Source organism: Taeniopygia guttata, chromosome 15 (genome assembly GCF_048771995.1).
Source record: "Taeniopygia guttata chromosome 15, bTaeGut7.mat, whole genome shotgun sequence".
NCBI classification, from domain to species: Eukaryota; Metazoa; Chordata; class Aves; order Passeriformes; family Estrildidae; genus Taeniopygia; species Taeniopygia guttata.
Window position 1 is genome coordinate 9,653,011 of NC_133040.1, and position 21,852 is coordinate 9,674,862.

At 59.9% G+C, this 21,852-nt stretch overlaps 3 protein-coding genes across 14 annotated transcripts; 2 read left to right on the forward strand and 1 right to left on the reverse strand.

Moving 5' to 3' along the window:
• Positions 1 to 11: 11 nt before the first annotated feature.
• Positions 12 to 5,620, reverse strand: TCHP (trichoplein keratin filament binding). Of its 6 annotated transcripts, XM_072936280.1 has the most exons (13): positions 4,521 to 5,613; positions 4,255 to 4,435; positions 3,998 to 4,054; positions 3,367 to 3,435; positions 2,996 to 3,166; positions 2,685 to 2,797; positions 2,308 to 2,374; positions 1,887 to 2,059; positions 1,582 to 1,663; positions 1,285 to 1,400; positions 1,215 to 1,254; positions 1,059 to 1,145; positions 12 to 636 (listed from the first exon to the last, which is right to left on the reverse strand). In XM_072936280.1, exons 1-13 carry the CDS (start codon positions 4,691 to 4,693, stop codon positions 604 to 606), a joined length of 1,362 nt encoding a protein of 453 aa, XP_072792381.1. In that variant the 5' UTR covers positions 4,694 to 5,613; the 3' UTR covers positions 12 to 603. The 6 variants fall into 6 exon arrangements, with proteins under 6 accessions (XP_072792381.1, XP_072792379.1, XP_030141753.4 ...); XM_072936278.1 differs by having other exon boundaries at positions 1,059 to 1,254; positions 4,521 to 5,614; XM_030285893.4 differs by having other exon boundaries at positions 1,215 to 1,400; positions 4,521 to 5,614.
• A 145-nt stretch (positions 5,621 to 5,765) lies between these two features.
• GLTP (glycolipid transfer protein) lies at positions 5,766 to 8,523 on the forward strand. Its single transcript, XM_002197302.6, has 5 exons — positions 5,766 to 5,965; positions 6,585 to 6,646; positions 6,839 to 6,972; positions 7,461 to 7,611; positions 7,775 to 8,523. The coding sequence occupies exons 1-5, from the start codon at positions 5,863 to 5,865 to the stop codon at positions 7,955 to 7,957; spliced, it is 633 nt and encodes a 210-aa protein (XP_002197338.1). The 5' UTR covers positions 5,766 to 5,862; the 3' UTR covers positions 7,958 to 8,523.
• A 380-nt stretch (positions 8,524 to 8,903) lies between these two features.
• On the forward strand, positions 8,904 to 17,924 carry TRPV4 (transient receptor potential cation channel subfamily V member 4). 7 transcript variants are annotated; one of them, XM_072936161.1, is made up of 17 exons: positions 8,924 to 8,985; positions 9,234 to 9,311; positions 11,187 to 11,627; positions 12,899 to 13,071; positions 13,223 to 13,375; positions 13,889 to 14,029; positions 14,107 to 14,405; positions 14,835 to 15,014; positions 15,096 to 15,254; positions 15,352 to 15,444; positions 15,606 to 15,679; positions 15,765 to 15,930; positions 16,129 to 16,195; positions 16,425 to 16,738; positions 16,856 to 16,983; positions 17,183 to 17,304; positions 17,439 to 17,924. In XM_072936161.1, the coding sequence occupies exons 2-17, from the start codon at positions 9,277 to 9,279 to the stop codon at positions 17,579 to 17,581; spliced, it is 2,688 nt and encodes an 895-aa protein (XP_072792262.1). In that variant the 5' UTR covers positions 8,924 to 8,985; positions 9,234 to 9,276; the 3' UTR covers positions 17,582 to 17,924. The 7 variants fall into 7 exon arrangements, with proteins under 7 accessions (XP_030141649.4, XP_072792262.1, XP_072792265.1 ...); XM_030285789.4 differs by lacking the exon at positions 9,234 to 9,311 and having other exon boundaries at positions 8,904 to 8,985; XM_072936164.1 differs by lacking the exon at positions 17,439 to 17,924 and having other exon boundaries at positions 16,856 to 16,989.
• Positions 17,925 to 21,852: the final 3,928 nt, after the last annotated feature.

Consider the following 21,852-nt stretch of genomic DNA (forward strand, 5'->3'; position numbering starts at 1 on the left):
AAACCAAATCCTTGTTCAGGTTTCAATTATTCATTATTGATGAATATTATTCATTAGTACTCATTATTTATGAAACAAGTGAAAAACAATGTTTAATTCTGCAGCACCTTCTGGAGAGAAACTGGACAAGCACTGCTGCCACAGGACACATGATCTGACTGATTTGCAATTATGAATGAACTCCTCAAAGTCCAGTGGGAATCAAGGCACAGCCTGATTCTCCAGGGTGGGAGTCTGACACAGCCCGTGGTGTTTCACAGCTCCTCTTCCTGGGCAGACACAGATTCTTGTGTGGCTCAGGTCCACAGGGCCCATTTATTTGTTGGGTTGCTTCAGCCTCTCACGTACTAAAATACATGAGCACGACTCCAAAATGCGAACTGAAGCAGTTCACTTCTCTGAAGGAGCTCACACCTCCACATTCCTGAAGACAGTAGAACTTTTCTCCTCTTCAGCTTGGCCACAACTAAATGTTTTCAGAAATCTACTGAGTCAAGTCTTGATCTCACTGTAGGCTATTCCAGAGGCACCATTATTTCAGGAGTTCCTTGAGTCCTCAGAGTTTTCTTTCTGTAGGCTGGAGCTGCATCTCATGCTCATTCCTCAGGTCCAAGCTGCTCTTGGGTAACTGTAGAGCTAATGGGATCAAAGCAAATATCAGCACTGGTTTTTGGGCTCTGGAATTAATCCACACACACTCTTGAGCATGCACAGGAGCTGATGGGCTGGGCAGGGGCTTTAGGTAGGGTTACTCAAATTTGATTTTAGAGCCAGGCAAAGCAGGACAGTCAACAAAAACACTGAGCAGGGGAATTGCACTGTACCAACTCCACTAAAGCAGCCAATACATGATTTGAGGCATTAACAACATGTCTGTCTCAAAAATTCTTTCAAAGTTAGGGCCTAATCTATCAATATCAGCAAAAAAAGAAAAGAGAGAACTGTAGAGCTCTGTGAGGGGAAGGAAGGAGCTCTGTGCAGGTCAGAGACAAGGATGCTGTCACCTTCCATGATGGGCTCAGGTGCTGGGGTGACCCCTGTGCCAGGTGTGACCTTACCCTGCTGTGCCAGCCCTGCTTGGCCTCCTGCTGCTGGGCTGGTTCCTCCTGCTGCTCCTCTTGCTCTCTCAAGCTGTGCTCTGTCCCCTGCACAGGGGAAATCAGGTGAGATGGGGCAGCCTCAGCAGCCAGGTGTGTATTGGGGAGCTCAGCTACCTGTGCCTGCAGCTCCCTCCTGCTGGCTCGCTGCTGTTCCTCCTCCTGCTCCTTCTCCCGACGAGTCCCTTCCTTGGCCTCCTCGAGTTCTTTGATCAGCTGCTCTCGATATTTAATGGATTCTTCTTGGGCCCTTCTGTTTAACTCCATCTTCTCTTGGATCTGGCGCCGCCTGCCTGCAAGGACCTGTGCAAAGGGGGGAGATGGAGGGAGAAGATGGTTAAACAGTTCCCAGGAAACACACCAGACAAGGAAAAAAATTCCACCCCAGCATGGAATGCTCTAACTCTGCAAAAGGTGGTGGTTTAAAAGTGGAATGATGGTTTCATTGAGCCAAATGGGACACATCATCAATAGAGGTCATCACCTCACTCATCAGGCGATCTCTGGCCACCTTCTCTCTTTCCCATTCTTCTTCCCTCTTCTCCCACATTTTTTTCGCTTCTTCCCTAAAGGAGAGAGGAAGAATTATCTCTGAGGTTAACCCCCCTGTATACTCCACAAGCACAGACAAGCTATCCTGTGCTTGAGAGGAGCACTTGGGTTTCTCTTCAGGTTTGTTCCCTGCTAGTTGGTGTGTCCATCCCACTTGTGCCTCTCAGTGACCCCCTAACCTGGAACATTCAGCACACTTGGACTCCTCAGGTGAGGTTCAGAGGTGGGCAGACTCACCTGAAGATAGTCTCGAGCTCTGCTTCCCTCTCCTTTTCCAGCTGGAGCTGTTCCTCGATGACCCTCTTCATCCAGGCCACGTCTGCCACCGCCCGTCCCTGCCGCGCGATCTGCCGGCTCTGATCCTCCTCTTCTTTCTCCAGGAGGGCTGATAAGATTTGCCTGTCTGTCTCCTGGGGGAGAAAACCACGAGATTAACAACTATCCATGTGCAGGGCTCCTCTAGGCATTACTGGTGACAGTGACAAGGCTGTGCTCAGCAAGATGCTCCATCTGCTGCTTCCCCGTGAGCTTTGTGCTCCAGCCCTGTGCACAAGCTGGAAGGGGCCTCCTGATCTGTAGGAATCAGAGGCAGACACAAACCACACACAACAAGTTTTTTCATCACACAGCATCTATAATGTATAAATTAATCTCTTACCAGTTCCTCCTGTACCTGCTGCGCTTGTCTCCTTAACTGGACATCACACTGATGCTTCAAGAAGCGACTGAAGGAGGAAAAAAAGTAGAATTTAACAAAAAAAAAAAAAACCCAAAACCAGTATCACACTGACTCTAAAGCACCATGTTTTTGTACAGCTGCACTCAGGGAGGTGCATCTGTGACAATGAGGAACCTGTACCAGGAACAAAAAGCAGGAACAGCACCAGTGCATTTGCTCCTTGACTGCTGTGGGCAAGTCCACCAAAACCCAGATATTTACATCCTACCGCTGCTACCTGGAATATCACCTTGTGCCCCAAGTACTGCTGTGGGCACAGTAATTCTATCCAAAAGAAGCTCCACTTGATGTCCTACCTGAGCTCTTTCTTCCTCCGGTGCTCTTCCATTTGTTTCCTTTCTTCTTCCAAATTCTCCAGCTCCCGCTGCTGCTTTAATAAATTCTCTTGTTCCTTTTTCAGCTGTGTTGCCTAAAAAGGAAAACACACTGAGAGAGAGTACATCAGCGAGCTACAACATCCCAGAGAGCACACTTGACCAGAGTGTGTACCCTGTTCTGCTCCTCTGCAGGCAGTGCAAACATGGAGAGAAGAGGTCAGGTCAGCCCTGCTGTATTTCCAAGTGAAGCAACAAATTTCTTTCTCCAATGAGGAGAAAGTCAAGATTACCTTTGTCTCCTGCAGTTTCAGTTCTTCTATCTGCTGAAGCAAGGCCTCTGCTTGCTGCTTCTCCAGCTGAGGCTTCTCTTCCTCTTGTCTCGTTCTTTCCAGCGCTTCCCCTCGTGCTGTTTTGTACTCACTTTCATAACGTTTCTTCTCTTCAAGTTTGGTCACCTCTTCCTTTCCCAAAGAAAAGAAAACAGCATTTCAGGTTAGCCTGACACAAAGAAACAACTTCTGGCTCAGAAAATCCAGCAGACTCCTGCAAGCTGTTAGTGCCCTTCCTGGCATCAGCTCCCATGGCACAAGTGTCACCCCTCCACCCACACACACATTTCAGAGTCCCCTCAGTGACCAGAACACCAGGGTTGCCCCCATACCTGGTTTTGTTGTGTTAGCTGATCACTCCAAGCCTCCCTCACGTGCTTCCTGTGCAGCTCAGACTCTGCCTGGAGACACAGCAGATGCAGCAGGGTCATCAGTGCCAGAGGTTCTGTCCCCCAGGGTCTTCCAGACTCTCTGGAGCACCACCTGGCCCTGAAATTCCAAGAGGATCTGCCTCTGGGCTCATCTGAGTGTCTGAGGTGCCCACCGGGTCCTGAGCTGAGGTCATTGTCACAGTGACAGTGATACAGGACTGCAATGTTGCAGCAGCACATGGGGGGAATAAAGAATGAGGAAGCACCACAGCATGGCAGGTACAGCTGAGATATTAAGATATATCTTTTTTATATTATTATACTTTATGTGCCTGAGATATTTACATTGTGAGCTCTGAAAATTTGCTCGGAGTCTGAACAGATTTCTGACTTTTAAAAATACAGCTTTGAGAGGGCTCTTTAAAACTATTTCAACTTCAACCCTTTCACTTCTTTGCCTTTCGTTTGTTAGAATTCGGGGCAGTTGCTGTGATGCAAGATGACTGACCACAGTAGAGATATGACGACTTTCAAGTTAAAAACCGGTTTAATAAATGCAAGGCAGCAGGGACTCAAGAGGAAGCAACATCACCTCTCGGAGCTGTGCGTTGTTTTTGTTCCAGCGCTCCTGCAGCGGCGGCTCAGCAAACTGGGAACACAGAGCTGGGTCAGGTCAGGACACGGGAGTGCTCGGCATCCCAAACCTCGCCGAGGCTGAGTTCAGGGCACCATGAAGCAAGTTGGACTTGGTACACTCCAAGTCCCGCTGGTACAGCTGAAGCATGGAACCGGCCCTTCACCGGACGAGTCCCGGGATGCGGGACGAGCACGGTCGGGCCGCTCCCTCACCTTCCTCCCGCACTCTCCGGGGCCATCCCGCTGCTCCTGGCTGCGCATCCCGCCCCGCCGCCGCTGCCGCAGCTCCGCCGCCAGCGCCTCCCGCTCCTCGCCCAGCAGCCGCTGCAGCCGCTCCCGCCGCCGCTCCAGCCGCGCCGCCGCCTCCTCCGCGTCCCGCCGCACCGCCGCCGCGCTGCCACACACACCGGCACTCAGCGGGACCCCCGCACCGCCCCGGGCCCCGCACCGCCCCGGGACCCGCCGGACCGCGGCCGTACCTGGGCGGGGGGACGCGGGGCTCGCTCCAGCGCGCCTGCAGGGAGCAGCAGGCGGCGGCGCGGGCGAAGGCGCGGCTGGTGCTCTCCCACTGCTGCCGGCTGCGCTCCTGCAGCTCCCGCCGCTCGGCCGCCCTCCGCTCCGGGCCGCGGCCCCACCGCAGCCACAGCGACATGGCAGCGCGACGGCTCCCGCCGAGGGACACGGCCAGACGCGCTCCGCGAGCACGGAGGGAGGCGGGGACCGACGGAGGGAGGCGGGGAGAGAGGGAGGCGAGCCGGGAGGGACGGGGGATGGAGCGGCGGCGGGGTTCGGTTCGCTCCGAGCCGGCCCCGAGCGCTCGCAGGATGCGCGGATGGAGCCCGGGCCGGGCGCGGTGGGGCTGTGCCGGCTGTGAGCGCGCAGCACCGCGGGGTTTGTGGCGCTGTAAATATTTCAGGGGTTAAAGGTTTCTGTTTCTGCCCGCCTTGGCACGGCACCAGCGCGGCGCCGCTCGCAGCGAACCCAACCGGACCGGCCGCTGCGTGACCCGGGACAGCCCGGGCACCGCTGGAGGGGCTGAAATGGCTCAGGGCATCCCGGAACGGGCTGGGCACCACGGGAGAGACTCCGTGAGCTCTGGACATCCCAGGACAGGCTCCGAGCACCCTGGGACGGGCTCGGGGCACTGCAGGCACCGCGGAACTGGCTCCTGGCAGCCCGGGAGGGGCTTCAAGCATCCCTGGAGGGGCTCCGGGCACCGCGGTAATTTGGCAGCAGGGAAGGAGGCAGCACCAGCCAGCAGCACCCCGCACCCCTCTTATACCCCACCCACCCTGCCAGCCACCGATCGCTATCACCCCACAACCTGTTTTTCCAGAATAACCGGTCAAAACACCGCATTTACGGCCCTATCACCGGCCAGCCCGCTCCCCACGCAGCGAACGGGCTGAGCCTCCCTCCGCTCCCACCTCTTCTTCACCTCTCCGCTCGGTGTCATTTTCCCACCCAACCCCACACTGAGGTGCGCCGTCACATCCCGCGCGCGTTGAGGTTTGTTTTCCATCTGTTCCCTATAAAATATTTATCTCCCGTGAATAATTAACGCCGGCCGGGCCAGCGAACGGCCAGACCCCGAGTGTGAGGGGGCGATGTGGGCGTGGCCTCCTACTTGGGCAGAAAGTCCCGCCCCTCGCCGCTTCGACCAATGGCTGCGCATCGGCCGTACGGCCGATGCGCAGCCATTGGTCGAAGCGGCGAGGGGCGGAGCTTGGCGTGGGCGCGCTGCCGGGTCGGCCCCCGCCGCCTCAGAGCCCCCTCAGCCGGGGAGCGGTGAGGGGGGAAAGGAGTGGGGCTACGCCGGTCATGGCGCTGCTGCTGGAACACGAGTTCAAGCCGCTGCCGGCTGATAAGCAGATCGAGACTTTGCCCTTCCTGGAGGCCGTGGCGCACCTGCCTCCGTTCTTCGGTGAGACCGGGGTGGCCGGGGTTGGGAGATGCGGGCTGGGATCAGGCCTGCTGTGGGCTCAGCCGCTTTGGGGTGCATCTTCTCATTTCTGGGTGGTGACCCCCCCACCCCTTACCTGATCCAGGACTCACGGCGGGCTTGGCTGCTCTGCCAGGGCCGCGGTTGCATCACGGTGCTGTCAAACCTGCCGTGCAGCCCCGTTGGGAAACATTCCTGCCATCCCCTGGAGCAGGAGCTGCCATCCCACCCGTGGATGTCGGGACACGGGTGGGTGTTCGGCGTGGCCGCCCTCGTGGCACAGTGTGCCCTCCACAATGTCAGCTATTGTGTGGCAGCCCCGGAAGGGCAGGACATGGGGCTGCCTGCCTGTGGTGCTGGTCAGGCTGTTCCAGGACCTTCTGCCAGGGCTGTGTCCAGCAGCCAGGGGGATTGGAGGTCACTGGTGGGGCTGTAGTATGTGGCAGGGCTGTCCCAAGGGCCAACAGCCGTGTATGAAGCTCAGAGATCCCTTTCTAGTCTCATTGTCGGAGCTGTGGTTAAAGTGAAACCTGTTGGTAAGGGAAGTTTGGTGTCCCCTGTGTCACCAGTGTTTAACTGTCCTCCCTCCCTGTCTCCACAGATTGCCTGGGGACTCCCATCGTCTATTCACCAGTCAAAGCAGACCTGACTGGAAATATCAAGGTAGGAAGGAACTCAGGAGGGCTCAGAGAGGAGAATCCCTGGGGAGAGATCTGTGGGACTGGAGGTGTTTCAAAAAGCTTTGGGGACTTGGGACTTTGGGCTCAGCAGTGGCTCACCCGGTCACAGGTTTATTCCCAGAGCTCCTGCCCAAAGTCCCTGCTCCCGGGTGCCAATCCCCTTTTCTGCCCTCAGAAAATCCGGGCGGTTTATGACTCCAACCCTGCTAAGTTCAAAACGCTGCAGAACATCCTGGAGGTGGAGAAGGAGCTGCACGGCTCGGCCTGGCCCAAGACAGGCGCGACGCTGGCGCTGATGTGGCTGAAAAGGTGACTCACGGCGTCGGGAGCTGCTCCGGCTGTGTCCCGGCTTGTGGGGAGCTGGAGAGCTCCAAGTGGAGGCTGCGTGTGCTGGGCTGGTCCCTGTGGGCTGGGGTGAGCAGCTGGCAGTGGGGTGCTGTGTTTGGCTGTTGGGAACTCCCTCCTCAAATCTGGCCCCCCAAGAATGCACAACCTCAGAGCATGAGCCCACAAGTTGGACAGGTCAGGAGGAGCCTGCAGTGCCTGGAGGATCCACCTGACCCTGCCCAGCTCAGCCCTCAGCCCTGGCTTCATCCAGGGCTTCCATCCTGCCCTGGGAGCTCCATCCAGCCCTTCTCTCTCTCTTCTCTGGCTGTGCACACAGGGACAGGCACCAGCTCTGTGAGAGGGATGCACTGCTGGGACTCTGGGTTTTTGGGATGCTTGGAAACACCAGGCTGGAAGCTGGGAAGCAGCACCCACTTCCCTGAGCTAAACATCTCTGCTCTTCTCCCCAGGGGTCTGAAATTCATTCTGGTGTTGCTGCAGAGCATCTCTGACGGCGAGAGGGATGAGGAGCATCCCAACCTCATCAGGGTGAATGCTTTGAAGGCTTATGAGATAGCACTGAAGAAATACCACGGCTGGATGCTGCAGAAGCTCTTCACGGTGAGCATTCCCTCCCTCTCCAAGCATCCAACCACCATCCCTAAGGCTGTTCCCATGCACTGACAAGTGTCTGGAGATTCCACAGCGTTGGCACATAGGAACAACCCAACTTATGGTCTCTGTTGGGTTTGTGGGAGTCAAACACCCTCTCCCTGTTTTACAGGGCTCGGTCTACGCTCTTCCCTACAAATCCGATTTGCTGAAGGCCTTGGAGAAGGGTAAAGAAGTCAAGGAAGAGGAAAGCATAGAAAAAATCCACCAGTTTGTCACGAGGGTCACTCCAATCCTGGATGCAATTTATGAGATGTACACGAAGATGAACGCTGAGCTGAGCTACAAAGCCTAAAGCTGGCACAGGATTGGCACAGATTAAATAACGTGTGATGGGTGTTACCTATGTCTTCATCACTGAGGCAGCTGGGGTGGCTCCCAGCTCTCTGGTGACTTCGATTCCTCTCTGGATCTGCAGTGGATAACGTCTTTTCTAACCAAAAAAATAACTAATTAACTTTCTATTAAGAATACGGCAATAAAACAATTGTGGGTGTCACCCTTGGATTTCCCAAGAGGAAGAACAAGTGTTTCTAGTCCCAACTCCTGGATTCCTGTCTTCAGTGGGGCAGGGAATGAAGTGTCCTGCTGGTGAGTGAAGTGGCACTCGGCCTGTGCCTGGAACCCGCCGACGGGCACCTCGTGTTGATTGGCACTGGATAGTCCGGAATGATGCCCATGGAGGAGGAGCTGATGACTCTCCCGGGTGATCCCAACTCCTCCAGTGCTGGCGTGGGATCAAGCTCCTGTGCTGGGATCAACCAGGGACTGTCCCCGTGGTGTTTGCGGTGCCTTATGAGCCCCCCTCGCCTCCCGAGCCCCGGCGGGAGCAGCAATTAATAAAAACTGACAGTACCCGTGGCCTGGGAGCCTCATTTGGGGCTGTGGTTGTTTGGAGAGACTGTTTTAGGGAAGGTGTTTTGGGGCTGGTCCTGGCAGGGATGTTTTGGGTAGGGAGATTAAGTTTTTTTTTCCAAGGAGAGCTGTTTTGAGCAGAATGTTTTGGTGCTGTTCCTGGGAGGCTGTTCAGAAGCTGTGTCCCGGGAAGGCTGTTTATGGGAGGGTTTTTGGAGCTGTTCTTTGGGAGGGCTGTGTCAGAGACGTTTTTCCTCGGGGCTTATTTATTTGAAGGGTATTTTGGGGCTGTTCCTTCTGGGCTGTTTTGTGGCCGGTGCTCCCGGGAACGGGGAGGGGCGGGCGGGGGCCGATCCCGAGGGCGGGTCCCGGTGGCGGGGCCGGGGCGGGGAGGGGCCGCTCTGGGGACCGGCCCCGGGCGACTCGGCGGCGCCGGAGCCTGCGGGACTTTCCACGGGACCTTTGGCGGTACGGAACCGGGGAACGGGCGGAGGGGCGGACAACCGGCAGTGGGACACGGGCACCGGGGCTGGATGGAGCGGGGACACGGAAACTGGGGCAGGATGGGGCTCTCCGGGCAGGATGGAGACCCCAGGTGAGGCTGGGGTCCAGGGCTAAGCTGGGCAGGACCAGGTGGACCCTTATGGATGCCCCGGCACTGTGCAGACAGCCTGGGGACTCATGATCTGAGATTGAGGTGCCGGGTGGGTTCCCAGGCAGAGCTTTGAGGAGGGGGCTCCCACCGGCTCCGAACCCCCCATGCTGCCCGCAGCGAGCTCCTGGCTGTTGCCGAGGTGAGCACGAGGATTTTGGGAAGCAGCTGCATCACTCGGGATGAGGATTTCCTACAAGAACCGGCTGTGGTTTCAGTGATTCACTCCCACCGGATCACCCTTTAATGTCGTGGGACACCCTCCCTGCCGCCCACCCGTGGATGTCCCCGCACATCCCGGTGTTGGTGACAGCGTCCGTGCTCCCGTGGTGGGCAGGAGCGGGCACTGACTGGGGACACTGGTCCAACTGGGAGGTACTTTGGTGGGATGCTGGGAGGAGGTGGGAGCACAGGTGGGGTTTGTGTTGGATGCGAGAGCTGTGCCTTGACTCAGTTATTCCAGGAGGTGAGGAAGTCTGAAAAAACCAAACCCAAATAACCAAAGGGCCAAATCAAACCCCTGTGACAGCACCTTTCCTGGCAGCACCCGGGCTGACGGCACCAGCCCCGAGTCCCTCATTTCCCACACCAGCTTCAGTCCTGGATGGTGACAGCAGGTGTGGGATAGCCCGTGTGTGTCTGGGTTTTCCCTAAAGCTGCACTTTTCCGGGAGCCAGCACAGTTTGGACAGGTCAGGTGCTCTGTCCCCATTCCCCCAGGGTCCGTGTGTTTGGCACTTCCCTCTTCTCCCTTGTCTAAGGTCAAACCTGCCATGCGAGGGCCTCTGCTTGCACGGGGTGGGATGTGGGACCTGCGGGCTTTGGCAGGTGCTTGTGGAATTTCTTGCAGAGACGAGGATGGCAGGAAAGTCAGCAAAGAGGATTAACTGTCAGCTCTGTGTCCCCCAGGGCTGCACTGTCCTTTCTGAGTGTCCCCAAGGGTGGCAGGGAGAAGGGACCGCTGCCTGAGCCCCCTCCCTGTCGCTGCAGGGTTTGGGGCCGTTTGCCACCCTCATCCCCCGTGCCCACGGGGGCACCGTGGGGCTGCCAGGACCCACTGCCTCACCCGAGCCCCTTCCCCGGCTGGGCTGCCCTCCTGACAGGACCCAGCCTGCCACTGTGGCTTGTCGCACAGAGCTTCAGCCCAGCACAAAATGACACGTTTCCCGCTGCTTTTTCTGTCCCGGGAGGGCTGAGCTCCCCGCAGGCTGAGCCGTGCTGAGCCCTAACGCTGCTGGGTTTCGCCGGAGGGTTTTGGTGGAAAGCGGGGCTCGGGGAGTGCCTGGGGTCAGTCACCTGTCCGGGGCTGGGGGAGTGCCTGGGGTCAGTCACCTGTCCGTGGTGTCCGGGGCTGGGGTCAGTCACCTGTCCGTGGTGTCCCGGACGCGGTGACACGGTCCAGCGCTCCGCTGGCCGCGCTGATGGCACGTCTCTCCTTCATCTCCACGTCCCTCTGGGCAATCTAAACCCGTAATTTCTTGTCCCAGCCGCTGCTCCTGCCCTCCCCCCCCCCCCCCCCAGTGCCGCACCCGGTGCCCCGATCCGCGTCCCACCGAGCCCCCCCCGGTTGTGGGACATCAGGAGCAGCCCTGGCCCCGCTCCCAGCCCTGCTGCGGTGGCGGCTCCTGCTGCCTCTGGGCGCTTCCCTGGACGCTTCCTTGGATGTGGGGAGTATCCCAAGGAATGTTTTCTTTCCTTGGGCGGCAGATCGCAGCGCACAGGGTCTGCTCTGTGCCCTGTCCTGGGCTGCACCCCGGCTGACCGCAGCGGGGCCGGGCTCGCCCTCGCCCAGCACGGCAGAGCCGCAGCCGGAGGGGCCCCCGCAGACGTGAGGGGTCCCCGCAGCGGGGAGGTGGGTGCCGAGGAGAGCCGGGACAAGGCAGGACCGTCCGGGAGACTCCTGCCGGCCCCAACCTCTGCCAGGGTGGGTGTGGGACCTGTCCCACCGCCGGGCTCGGAGCCCCAGGGAGAGGATGGGGAGGGTCTTTTGGGGGTGACACGGGGTTTTCCTCTGCCAGGTCTCCTGCTCTCGTGGAAGGAGCCGGGGGTCACAGCCAGCCAGGCAGGTCGTGGCCATCCCCCCGGGCAGGGACCATGGCAGACAGCGAAGACGCCCCGCGCGATGCCGGGGAGGGCACGGGGGAGGATGGCTCCCTCCAGAACGAATCCTTCCCGCTCTCCTCTCTGGCCAACCTGTTCGAGAGCGAGGACACCCCGAGCCCCGCCGAGGCAGCCCGGGGTCCCCCCGGCGCCGGGGATGGAAAGCAAAACCTCCGCATGAAATTCCACGGGGCCTTTCGGAAAGGCGCCCCGAAGCCCATGGAACTGCTGGAGGCCACCATCTACGAGTCCCCCGTGGTCCCCGCGCCCAAGAAAGCCCCCATGGACTCCCTCTTTGACTACGGCACCTATCGCCACCACCCCAGCGAGAACAAGCGCTGGCGCAGGAGAGTCGCGGAGTGAGTACGGGACCCCCGCGGCCCCCGGTGCGGCGGGGGATGCTGGGGTGGGGACACCCCGGTGGGGATGGGGATGGGGATGTTCCGCTGGGGACACCCCGATGGGGATGTTCAGTGGTTGGGGTGGGGATGGGGATGTTCCGCTGGGGACACCCCGGTGGGGATGGGAATGTTCAGCTGGGGACGTTGGGGTGGGGATGGGGATGTTCAGTGGCTGGGGTGGGGATGGGGATGTTCCGCTGGGGACACCCCGATGGGGATGTTCCGCTGGGGACACCCCGATGAGGATGGGGATGTTCAGTGTCTGGGGACGTGGGTGGACCTCGAAGCGCCACTTTGGGGTGCTTTGGGCAGAGGTGCCGCGCACAGGGAGCAGCTCCCAGCGAGTCCCAGTGGCAGCGCCGGGCTGTGCCATGCCGTGGCGGGGCTCCTCAGCCCCCGGTATCGCGGGGCCGGGAGTTCGCTCCCCTTCCCCCTTACGGGAGCCATGAAAGAGGCTCTGTGCGCTCCCCTGGCCGGTGCGAACGTCTGGCTGCGGCATGAAAGGGCTTTTCAGGAGGGCCTCCACCCTGCCCGCGCCAGGAAACCGGAGCCGGGGGGGGCAGCCCGCGGCCGGACGCACAATGCCCCTCTGTGCCAGGCACCTGGGGCGGCCCGCCAGCATCCCCACCCAGGGGTGCAACCGGCTTAGGAGAGCGGGATGTTCCTCCGTGGAGGTGGGTGGAGGGGGGCAGGATGCCCCGTGAGACCTCAGACTGAAATTCTCCTGCTGGGGCAGCCGCCAAACGTGCTGCCCGCACTGCCGGTGCCCGGGGCTGCCCGCATCGCCGGTGCCCGGGGCTGCCCGCATCGCCGGTGCCGGGGGCTGCCCGCATCGCCGGTGCCCGGAGCTGCCCGTATCGCCGGTGCCCGGAGCTGCCCGCATTACCGGTGCCCGGAGCTGCCCGCATCGCCGGTGCCCGGGGCTGCCCCCGCTCCATCCCCCCCCTGCTGCCGACTGCTCCGACCGGTCTGGCTTCACCCGTGGTACCGGAGCGTGTCGAGCCCTCGGCCCGTCCCTGCCGGGGGCACACCTGGGGGCCCCGGGCGCTGCAGCACCTGGGTGGGAGCTGGCACTGGGAACGCTGGGCTGCTGTGCATGAGGAGGATGCTCTGACCTCGCAGGTGTCCCCGGCCGTGTCCCCACTAGCTGAGCACCCTCCAGCTCGTTGTACAGGTGGGGGAAGCCGAGGCAGCGGCTCCTGCTCCCAGCGCTGGCGTTTCCCCCGCAGGAAGCAGCCGCCCGCCGCAAAGGGACCGGCTCCCGAGCCGCCCCCCGTCCTCAAGGTGTTCAACAGACCCATCCTCTTCGACATCGTCTCCCGGGGGTCCCCGGCCGGCCTGGATGGGCTCCTCTCCTTCCTGCTCACCCACAAGAAGCGCCTCACAGACGAGGAGTTCCGAGGTGGGCACCTGGCTGTTCCTTGCCCTGGTGCCAGGGATGGCAGCTGGCGATCCCTGTATTCCTGGGGGATGGGGATGCACAGCTCTGGCATGGGGAGCCAGGGGCCTGAGGGGTTTGCCCTGGCCCCCCCCTCAGCACCCTCCACTCGCAGAGCCCTCCACGGGAAAGACCTGCCTGCCCAAAGCCCTGCTCAACCTGAGCGGGGGCAGGAACGACACCATCCCCGTGCTCCTGGACATCGCCGAGAAGACGGGAAACATGAGGGAGTTCATCAACTCGCCCTTCAGGGACGTCTACTACCGAGGTGGGGAGCGTGGGGCTACTGCTGGCCCCACCTGGGCATGTGGGGGTGGTTGGGGGACCGGAGAAGGGACCTGGGGTGGTTCAGGGACCAGAGAAAGGATCTGGGGTGGTTCAGCAACTGGAGAAGGGATCTGGGCTGGTTCAGGGACTGGAGAAGGGATCTGGGGTGGTTCAGGGAGTGGAGAAGGGATCTGGGGTGGTTCAGGGACCAGAGAAGGGATCTGGAGTGGTTCAGGGACCGGAGAAGGGATGTGGGGTGGTTCAGGGAGAAGGGATGTGGGGTGGTTCAGGGACTGGAGAAGGGATCTGGGGTAGTTCAGGGACTGGAGAAGGGATCTGGGGTGGTTCAGCAACTGGAGAAGGGATCTGGGGTGGTTCAGGGACTGGAGAAGGGATCTGGGGTGGTTCAGGGAGAAGGGATCTGGGGTGGTTCAGGGAGAAGGGATCTGGGGTGGTTCAGGGACGTGGGGGATGTCCTGGGGAAGGCGGTGGCTGACGGGCGGTGGTGGCCCAGGTCAGACAGCCCTGCACATCGCCATCGAGCGCCGCTGCAAGCACTACGTGGAGCTGCTGGTGGAGAAGGGAGCAGACGTCCATGCCCAGGCCCGCGGCCGCTTCTTCCAGCCCAAGGGCGAGGGCGGCTACTTCTACTTCGGTGAGCAGGGAGGGACCCGGGGGGCTGCGGGGAAGGGGTGACAGGAGTTGTCAACAACCGCGGTGTTGTCCCCGCAGGTGAGCTGCCCCTGTCGCTGGCCGCCTGCACCAACCAGCCTCACATCGTGCACTACCTGACGGAGAACGGGCACAAACAGGCGGACCTGCGGCGCCAGGACTCCCGCGGCAACACCGTGCTCCACGCCCTGGTGGCCATCGCCGACAACACCCGCGAGAACACCAAGTTTGTCACCAAGATGTACGACCTGCTCCTCGTCAAGTGCGCCAAGCTCTTCCCCGACACCAACCTGGAGGCTCTGCTCAACAACGACGGCCTCTCCCCGCTCATGATGGCAGCCAAGACCGGCAAGATCGGGGTACGGTGTCCTCCCCGTGTTGGGGGACGTGTCCCTGCCGTCCCTGCTGAGCCCTGTCACGCTCAGTGCATGCACGGCTTCTCTCCCAGATGCTGGTGGAAACCTGGATGTGCAGCCCTATTAACCTGGCTAATTAACACCCCTTTGCATTCTGGCCCTTTCCCAATTAACTCCAGCCCCTCACACAGTCCATCTTCTCTCCTGCCCTGCCCTTGGCCTCTGGTGGGGCGGGCAGAGTCACCAAAAATGCAAAAGTTGCAGCATCCTGGAGGGCTGCGACAGTGTCTGCATCACCCCAGGAGCACCCGGGAGCATCCTGAGCCCATTGGGGTGCAGGGAGTGGGTTGGGGCATGCACCCAGGATGGGGTAGGAGGAGGGCAGGGTGCCCCAAGCAGGTCTGTGGTAGCAGTCCTCCCTCCCTCTGGCAGATCTTCCAGCACATCATCCGGCGAGAGATCACGGACGAGGACGCCCGGCACCTCTCGCGGAAGTTCAAGGATTGGGCGTACGGCCCCGTCTACTCCTCCCTCTACGACCTCTCCTCGCTGGACACCTGCGGGGAGGAGGTGTCCGTGCTGGAGATCCTCGTCTACAACAGCAAAATCGAGGTGTGCAGGGCTGGGGGGGACTGGGAGGAGTCTGGAGGGAACTGGGTGGCCCTGTCCCCTCTGTCAGCAATGTCCCACCAGAACCGCCACGAGATGCTGGCTGTGGAGCCCATCAACGAGCTGCTGAGGGACAAGTGGCGCAAGTTTGGGGCCGTCTCCTTCTACATCAGCGTGGTCTCCTACCTCAGCGCCATGATCATCTTCACCCTCGTCGCCTACTACCGCCCCATGGAAGGCCCCGTGAGTGCCCACGCTGGCACAGCCCCACGGGCCAGCACGGCCTTGCAGGGGCTCTGCTGGGTCTCTGTCCCAGCTCAGCTCTGTCCTCTCCCCACAGCCGCCCTACCCCTACACCAGCACCGCCGACTACCTGCGCCTGGCCGGGGAGATCATCACCCTCCTCACTGGAATCCTCTTCTTCTGCACAAACGTCAGTGGGGCAAGGCAGAGGTCCTCCTGTGGGGCCACCGAACTCTTGGGGTCTTCAGGGGTGACAGCCCCATCCACTGAGGCACCCACCCCTGCCAAAGTGGCCTCAGCCATGGGGACTCTGCCACTGGAGACCCTCCAAGCTCTGCCTCTCTCCCACAGATTAAAGACCTGTTCATGAAGAAGTGCCCGGGCGTGAACTCCTTCTTCATAGATGGCTCCTTCCAGCTGCTCTAGTACGTGGGGAACCCCCAGGGCCACCACGAGCCACTGTGTCCCCCAGACTTGTGGCTGCAGGGTGTGACCCCAACTCTCCTCCAGCTTCATCTACTCGGTGCTGGTGATTGTCACGGCGGGGCTGTACCTGGGTGGCATCGAGGCCTACCTGGCTGTCATGGTCTTCGCGCTGGTCCTGGGCTGGATGAACGCCCTGTACTTCACCCGCGGGCTCAAGCTGACGGGCACCTACAGCATCATGATCCAGAAGGTCTGGTGGGGTCGTGGGTCTTGTCCTTCTCCAGGGGTGATCCTCCTGTGGAAGTACAACCTCAAGAGGTCCCTCCAGGCTTTGTGAAGGGTTCCTGTGGCTCTCACTGCCCTGCTCCCAGCTCAGTTGTGCCAGTGGCACAGCTTGATGATGATGCCGTGGTCCAGCACACCTCATCTTGCTCTCCATCACTTTCAGATCCTCTTCAAAGACTTGTTCCGCTTCCTCCTGGTCTACCTGCTCTTCATGATCGGCTACGCATCAGGTAAGGAGCCAGCTCCCCTGGCTGGGGAAGGACAAGCCCTGTGGCTCAGCATGGCTGGGCAGGGGGCTGCAGACCCCCAGTTTCATCCCACCTGCCCACAGGCTCAGCCTTCGCCTCCTCCCGTGGTGGAGAAGGTCTCAGCCAGCATGGAGCCACACTGGGACCCACTGTGGATCCTGTCCTTGCTGTTGCCCCTGCGGACTCGCTGTCCCTGTCCCTTCTCCCCCAGCCCTGGTGTCCCTCCTCAACCCGTGTCCCAGCAGTGAGTCCTGCAGCGAGAAGTCCAACTGCACAGTGCCCACCTACCCGTCCTGCCGGGACAGCCAGACCTTCAGCACCTTCCTGCTCGACCTCTTCAAGCTCACCATCGGCATGGGAGACCTGGAGATGCTCGAGAGCGCTAAATACCCCGGCGTCTTCATCATCCTCCTCGTCACCTACATCATCCTCACCTTTGTGCTCCTCCTCAACATGCTCATCGCCCTCATGGGCGAGACCGTGGGCCAAGTCTCCAAGGAGAGCAAGCACATCTGGAAGCTGCAGGTACCACCCTGGGGGCTCCAGGAGCTGCCTGTGCCTGGGGGGCTGCAGCATCGAGGCATCTCAAGCTCCATGGGCAAGGCACCTCCATCCTCAAGCAGTCCCTGGTGTCCCTGGCAGTGGGCCACCACCATCCTGGACATCGAGCGCTCCTTCCCGGTGTTCCTGCGGAAAGCCTTCCGCTCGGGGGAGATGGTCACCGTGGGGAAGGGCACGGACGGGACCCCTGACCGCCGCTGGTGCTTCAGGTAAAGGTGGGCGCCCTAGGAGGCTGGGGAGCAGCTGACCCTCTCCCGGCAGCATTTTTGGGGGGCTGGCACCTTGCACTCATTTGCTGGGTGCTTTGTAGTAGTCTGGAGGCAGCTGGCATTGTTGGTGGGTGCTGGAGCTCCTGCCCTGGCTCCCGGGTGCTCCGTGCAGCCCCTGTGGGTCTGACCTTCCCCACAGGGTGGATGAGGTGAACTGGTCCCACTGGAACCAGAATCTGGGCATCATCAGCGAGGACCCAGGCAAGAGCGACACGTACCAGTACTACGGCTTCTCCCACACCGTGGGCCGGCTGCGAAGAGGTGAGCGCCGTGCTGTGGGCCGGGACATCCCCCAGGATGCTGCTTGCAGCCTCTGATGAGCCCCAGGAGCAGATCTGGGGGTCTGGGGAGCAGCCACATCTCCCAGCTTTGTGCATCTGCCACCCTCTCCACAGATCGGTGGTCGACGGTGGTGCCACGCGTGGTGGAGCTGAACAAGAGCTGCCCGCCGGAGGAGGTGGTGGTGGCCCTGGGGACCATGGGCACAGCGGAGCCGCGGGAGCGGCGGCACGGCCATGCCCCGAGCTCCCCGCTCTAGCACGGAGCACCGGCAGCTGACAGACTCTGCCCGGGCCCCAGAGCGGCTCCGGGATGGCGACTGAGCTGGATGGTGCTTGTCTGCTCCTCAGGGATTCACCCAGCCCCTGTCCCTCCCGCTGTCCCGGTGGGTGTCCAGCCCGGATTGGGGCCTGGCACTGCCCTGGCACTGCCCGCGGTCTCGGCTCTCACCGGTGCCACCACTTCGCCTCATGGTGGCTGTGCCATGCTCCCCACCCCAGGCTCCCGGCACGGCACAGCCACGATGAGGCCGATGGTTTTGCCACAAAGTTTTGCACAAGGTTTATACGATTATTTATTCAGTAATAAAGACTGACCTGCCACCGCCGTCTCCTCCTGGCACTGGGTGATTCCAGCTGGGAGAGCCAGGCCGCTGGCAGGGCTGGGATGGAGGAGCCGCCTGCTCCGTGGCCGTGCCGTGCCAAGCTGTGCCAAGCCGTGCCTTTGGGCATGGTCACCCATCATGCTGAGCTCAGGTGTGGTGCAGGGTTACGATGCCCAGGTGTGACACAGGTTACAATGCCCGGGTGTGACACACGGTTACGATGCCCAGGTGTGACACAGGTTACAATGACCAGGTGTGACACAGGTTACAATACCCAGGTGTGACACACAGGTTACGATGCCCAGGTGTGACACACGGTTACGATGCCCAGGTGTGACACACAGTTACAATGCCCAGGTGTGATACAGGTTACGATGCCCAGGTGTGACACAGGTTACAATGCCCGGGTGTGACACAGGTAACAATGCCCAGGTGTGACACGTGGTTACAATGCCCAGGTGTGACACAGGTTACGATGCCCAGGTGTGACACAGGTTACAATGCCCAGGTGTGACACAGGTTACCATGCCCAGGTGTGACACACGGTTACAATGCCCAGGTATGACACAGATTACAATGCCCAGGTGTGACACAGGTTACGATGCACAGGTGTGACACAGGTTACGATGCCCAGGTGTGACACAGGTTACAATGCCCAGGTGTGACACAGGTTACGATGCCCGGGTATGACACACGGTTACAATGCCCAGGTGTGACACAGGTTACGATGCCCGGGTATGACACACGGTTACGATGCCCAGGTGCGGTGCAGGATGCGGTGCAGGATGCGGTGTACACCCTCGCTCCAGCGGAGGGCAGCACACACCGCGCGATGCGGGCCCAGCCCGGGCTGACCCCGCACCCGAGATTGGGGCTGGGGCCACTCTCGGGCCGAGGCAAACCGGCTCTCCGCATCCCCAAACATCTCCGTACCCCATCCCCTCGCGTCCCTAGCCCAGCCCCATGGATCCCCATCCCATTCCCATCCTCACCCCATCCCGTCCATCACCCCTCTGTAGCTCCTTCCCTCCTCACCCTCTCGGCCACCTGCAGTGCTCAGCGTTCCTTTACCAGCTGGACCTTGTGCGGGTGTGAAGGGGCGCTTTGTGTGGCCACCAGTGGCGTGGTGACACAGAGAGCCTGGCCAGGGCCCTGGGGACAGCCCCGCTCTCTCAGCAAACACTTTAGCAGCAGAGGGGACACCTCATCTTCCAACTTGATGAGTCGCCGTCAGCGTTAACACCGTCTCCATTTAAATGTGATTTACATACATCTCTCATATTGTGGTTTAAGTGTTTCCCCAGGGTGAGGGATGAATATGTTTCATTATCGCTCCTTGGGAGAGGCGGAGGTGGCGGCTCCTGCTTCGTAATCGAGTGAGGAGCTGAGCTGCTCTGCTTCTAGGCTGGATCTTGGGTGAAAACAATAAACTTGCCACAGTGGGCAGTGGTGGCTGGGGAGCCCTGGAGCAGGGCTCAGCCAGAGATGGGCTCAGCACCATGGCTGCAGCACCAGAGGTGGGATTTTCCAGTAAAATGAGCCATAAACCAATTTTCTCCCCTCCCGTGCAGCTCTTGATGCCCCAAAGCCAAGAGGCCACATGTCAGTGAGCTTTGAAAGGATTTGGGGTGTGGGAAGCTGTCACCAAGCCCCTGCATCATCGCTCTGCACCCTGGGCTGGCTCTGTGAGGACAGGGACACCACAGCCACCGTGGTGACACCCCAGCACAGGAGGCCTCTGCCACCTTCAGGGAGTGACTTTGGCCCTTTTACCCCCTGCCCCACCGAGCCTGGAGCTGTTTCACCCCCAGCTGTGGTGATGGGGGCACCTGGGGGCTGGTGAACAAGGGGTGCCCGGCCCCTCCTGCCCCTCCTGCCCCCCCTGTGCTGCCCTGCCAGAGATGACAAACCCAACAAAGGGAAGAGAAAAGCACTTGTCATCCAGAATGCGGAGCGTGGAAGCAAATTTATTTTTAGATAAATCTAAAGCTTAATTTGTGAAGCTAATATCAATCAAAATGAGAGATGGGTTTTTTTAAGTCCTTTTGCAGCCGTGCAATTTATACTGCCTGTCTCTCCTCCTCGCTCCCAAACAGCAAAGGCGGACGCTAAGTTTAATATCAGCCTCATGCACACCTGCCTTAGAAATTTGTATTATTATTGGTGTTATTATTGGTATAATTTGAGTATTTGTAGGCCAGAAGCAGCATCATTTCCTTCAGCGTGTTTCCACAGTGCTGGTGGGTGTTGTGCCCCACAGAATGGGAGGGCAATGGGCTGTGGTGTCTTCATCCTCAGAGTTGGGATGTACCTCAGGTGTCCCTGCCCCACCTCCCACCTCTGTCTGTGCACATTTTGGGTCCCCACGTTGCTCACCTGCACCTGCAGCAGGTGCCCACCAAGGAGGGACCCATTTATTTTGCATTCCACACTTGAATGCTCCCCGTGCCCAGCGCAATCCTCCTCCCAAGGAGCGATCTGAGGGGAGAATTAACCTGCTAAATAATAAAAACCCCCGCACACCTCCTAATGAAATGTAATGACTTGGAGACCCGCAAGATGGATCGTGCCGTCGCTCCCAGCCTCTCGCCCTGATTTATGGCGAGCTGGGAAATCTGATGGAGGCAGCGCTAATGAATCCTCCTCCCACGGGCACTGCTGATGGAGCAAAGTTTCTCCTGGAGCCCCCAGCACGGCTCTGTGCACCCCAGCCTTTGTAGAGCCCCCCTTCGGTGCGTGGGGGTCCCCAAGGAGGGGCTGCCCTGCACAGAGGGACCCGCCAGCAGCCCCGCTGTGCTCCAGCCTCACATCCCTTTGATGTGGCATCTTTTAATGACAAAGATCTGAGCACGGATCTTCCTCCAGACGGAATAATTTCAACGTGCAGACAGGCAGTGGCACCCCCTCCCATCAGTAATGTTAACCTCTGTGAAAATTTCCTTTTGTCCCAATTTCTCTTTGTTCCCCGGATCGGCTGTCACGCTGCTCACTGCTGGTGACAGAGAGGTCCCCTCCCGGTGTGCCAAATATACCGGCGGGGTTGTGGTGAGGGAGCAAAGCAGACAAATGGAGCTGCCCCGGCCTCAGCCACGGCCACGGGGCAGCTCCAGGCACATGGCTGTGTCCCCATCACCATTACCTGTCCTTGTCCCCATCCCATCCCATCCTCATCCCATCCCATTCTCATCTTCATCCCTGTCCTGCCCCCATCCTTATCCCATCCCATCCCATCCCATCCCATCCCATCCCATCCCATCCCATCCCATCCCATCCCATCCCATCCCATCCCATCCCCATCCCATCCCATCCCATTCTCATCTTCATCCCTGTCCTGCCCCCATCCTTATCCCATCTCATCGCATCCCATCCCCACCCTTATCCCATTTCCTCCTCATCCTGTCCCCATTCCTGTCCCCATTGGTTCCCATCCCATTCCCTCCTCATCCTGTCCCCATTCCCGTCCCCATTGGTTCCCATCCCATTTCCTCCTCATCCTGTCCCCATTCCTGTCCCCATTGGTTCCCATCCCATTCCCTCCTCATCCTGTCCCCATTCCCGTCCCCATTGGTTCCCATCCCATTCCCTCCTCATCCTGTCCCCATTCCCGTCCCCATTGGTTCCCATCCCATTCCCTCCTCATCCTGTCCCCATTCCCGTCCCCATTGGTTCCCATCCCATCCCCATCCTTATCCCATTCCCTCCTTATCTTGTCCCCATTCCTGTCCCCATTGGTTCCCATCCCATCCCATCCCATCCCATCCCATCCCATCCCATCCCATCCCATCCCATCCCATCCCATCCCATCCCATCCCATCCCATCCAGGAACGGCCCTGAAATGCAAACCCAGAGGGAAAGAGGAGCGATGGATGCTGCAGAGATGCCACCCCCTGTGCTGGTGACAGGATGGGGATGCGGCGCCTGACCC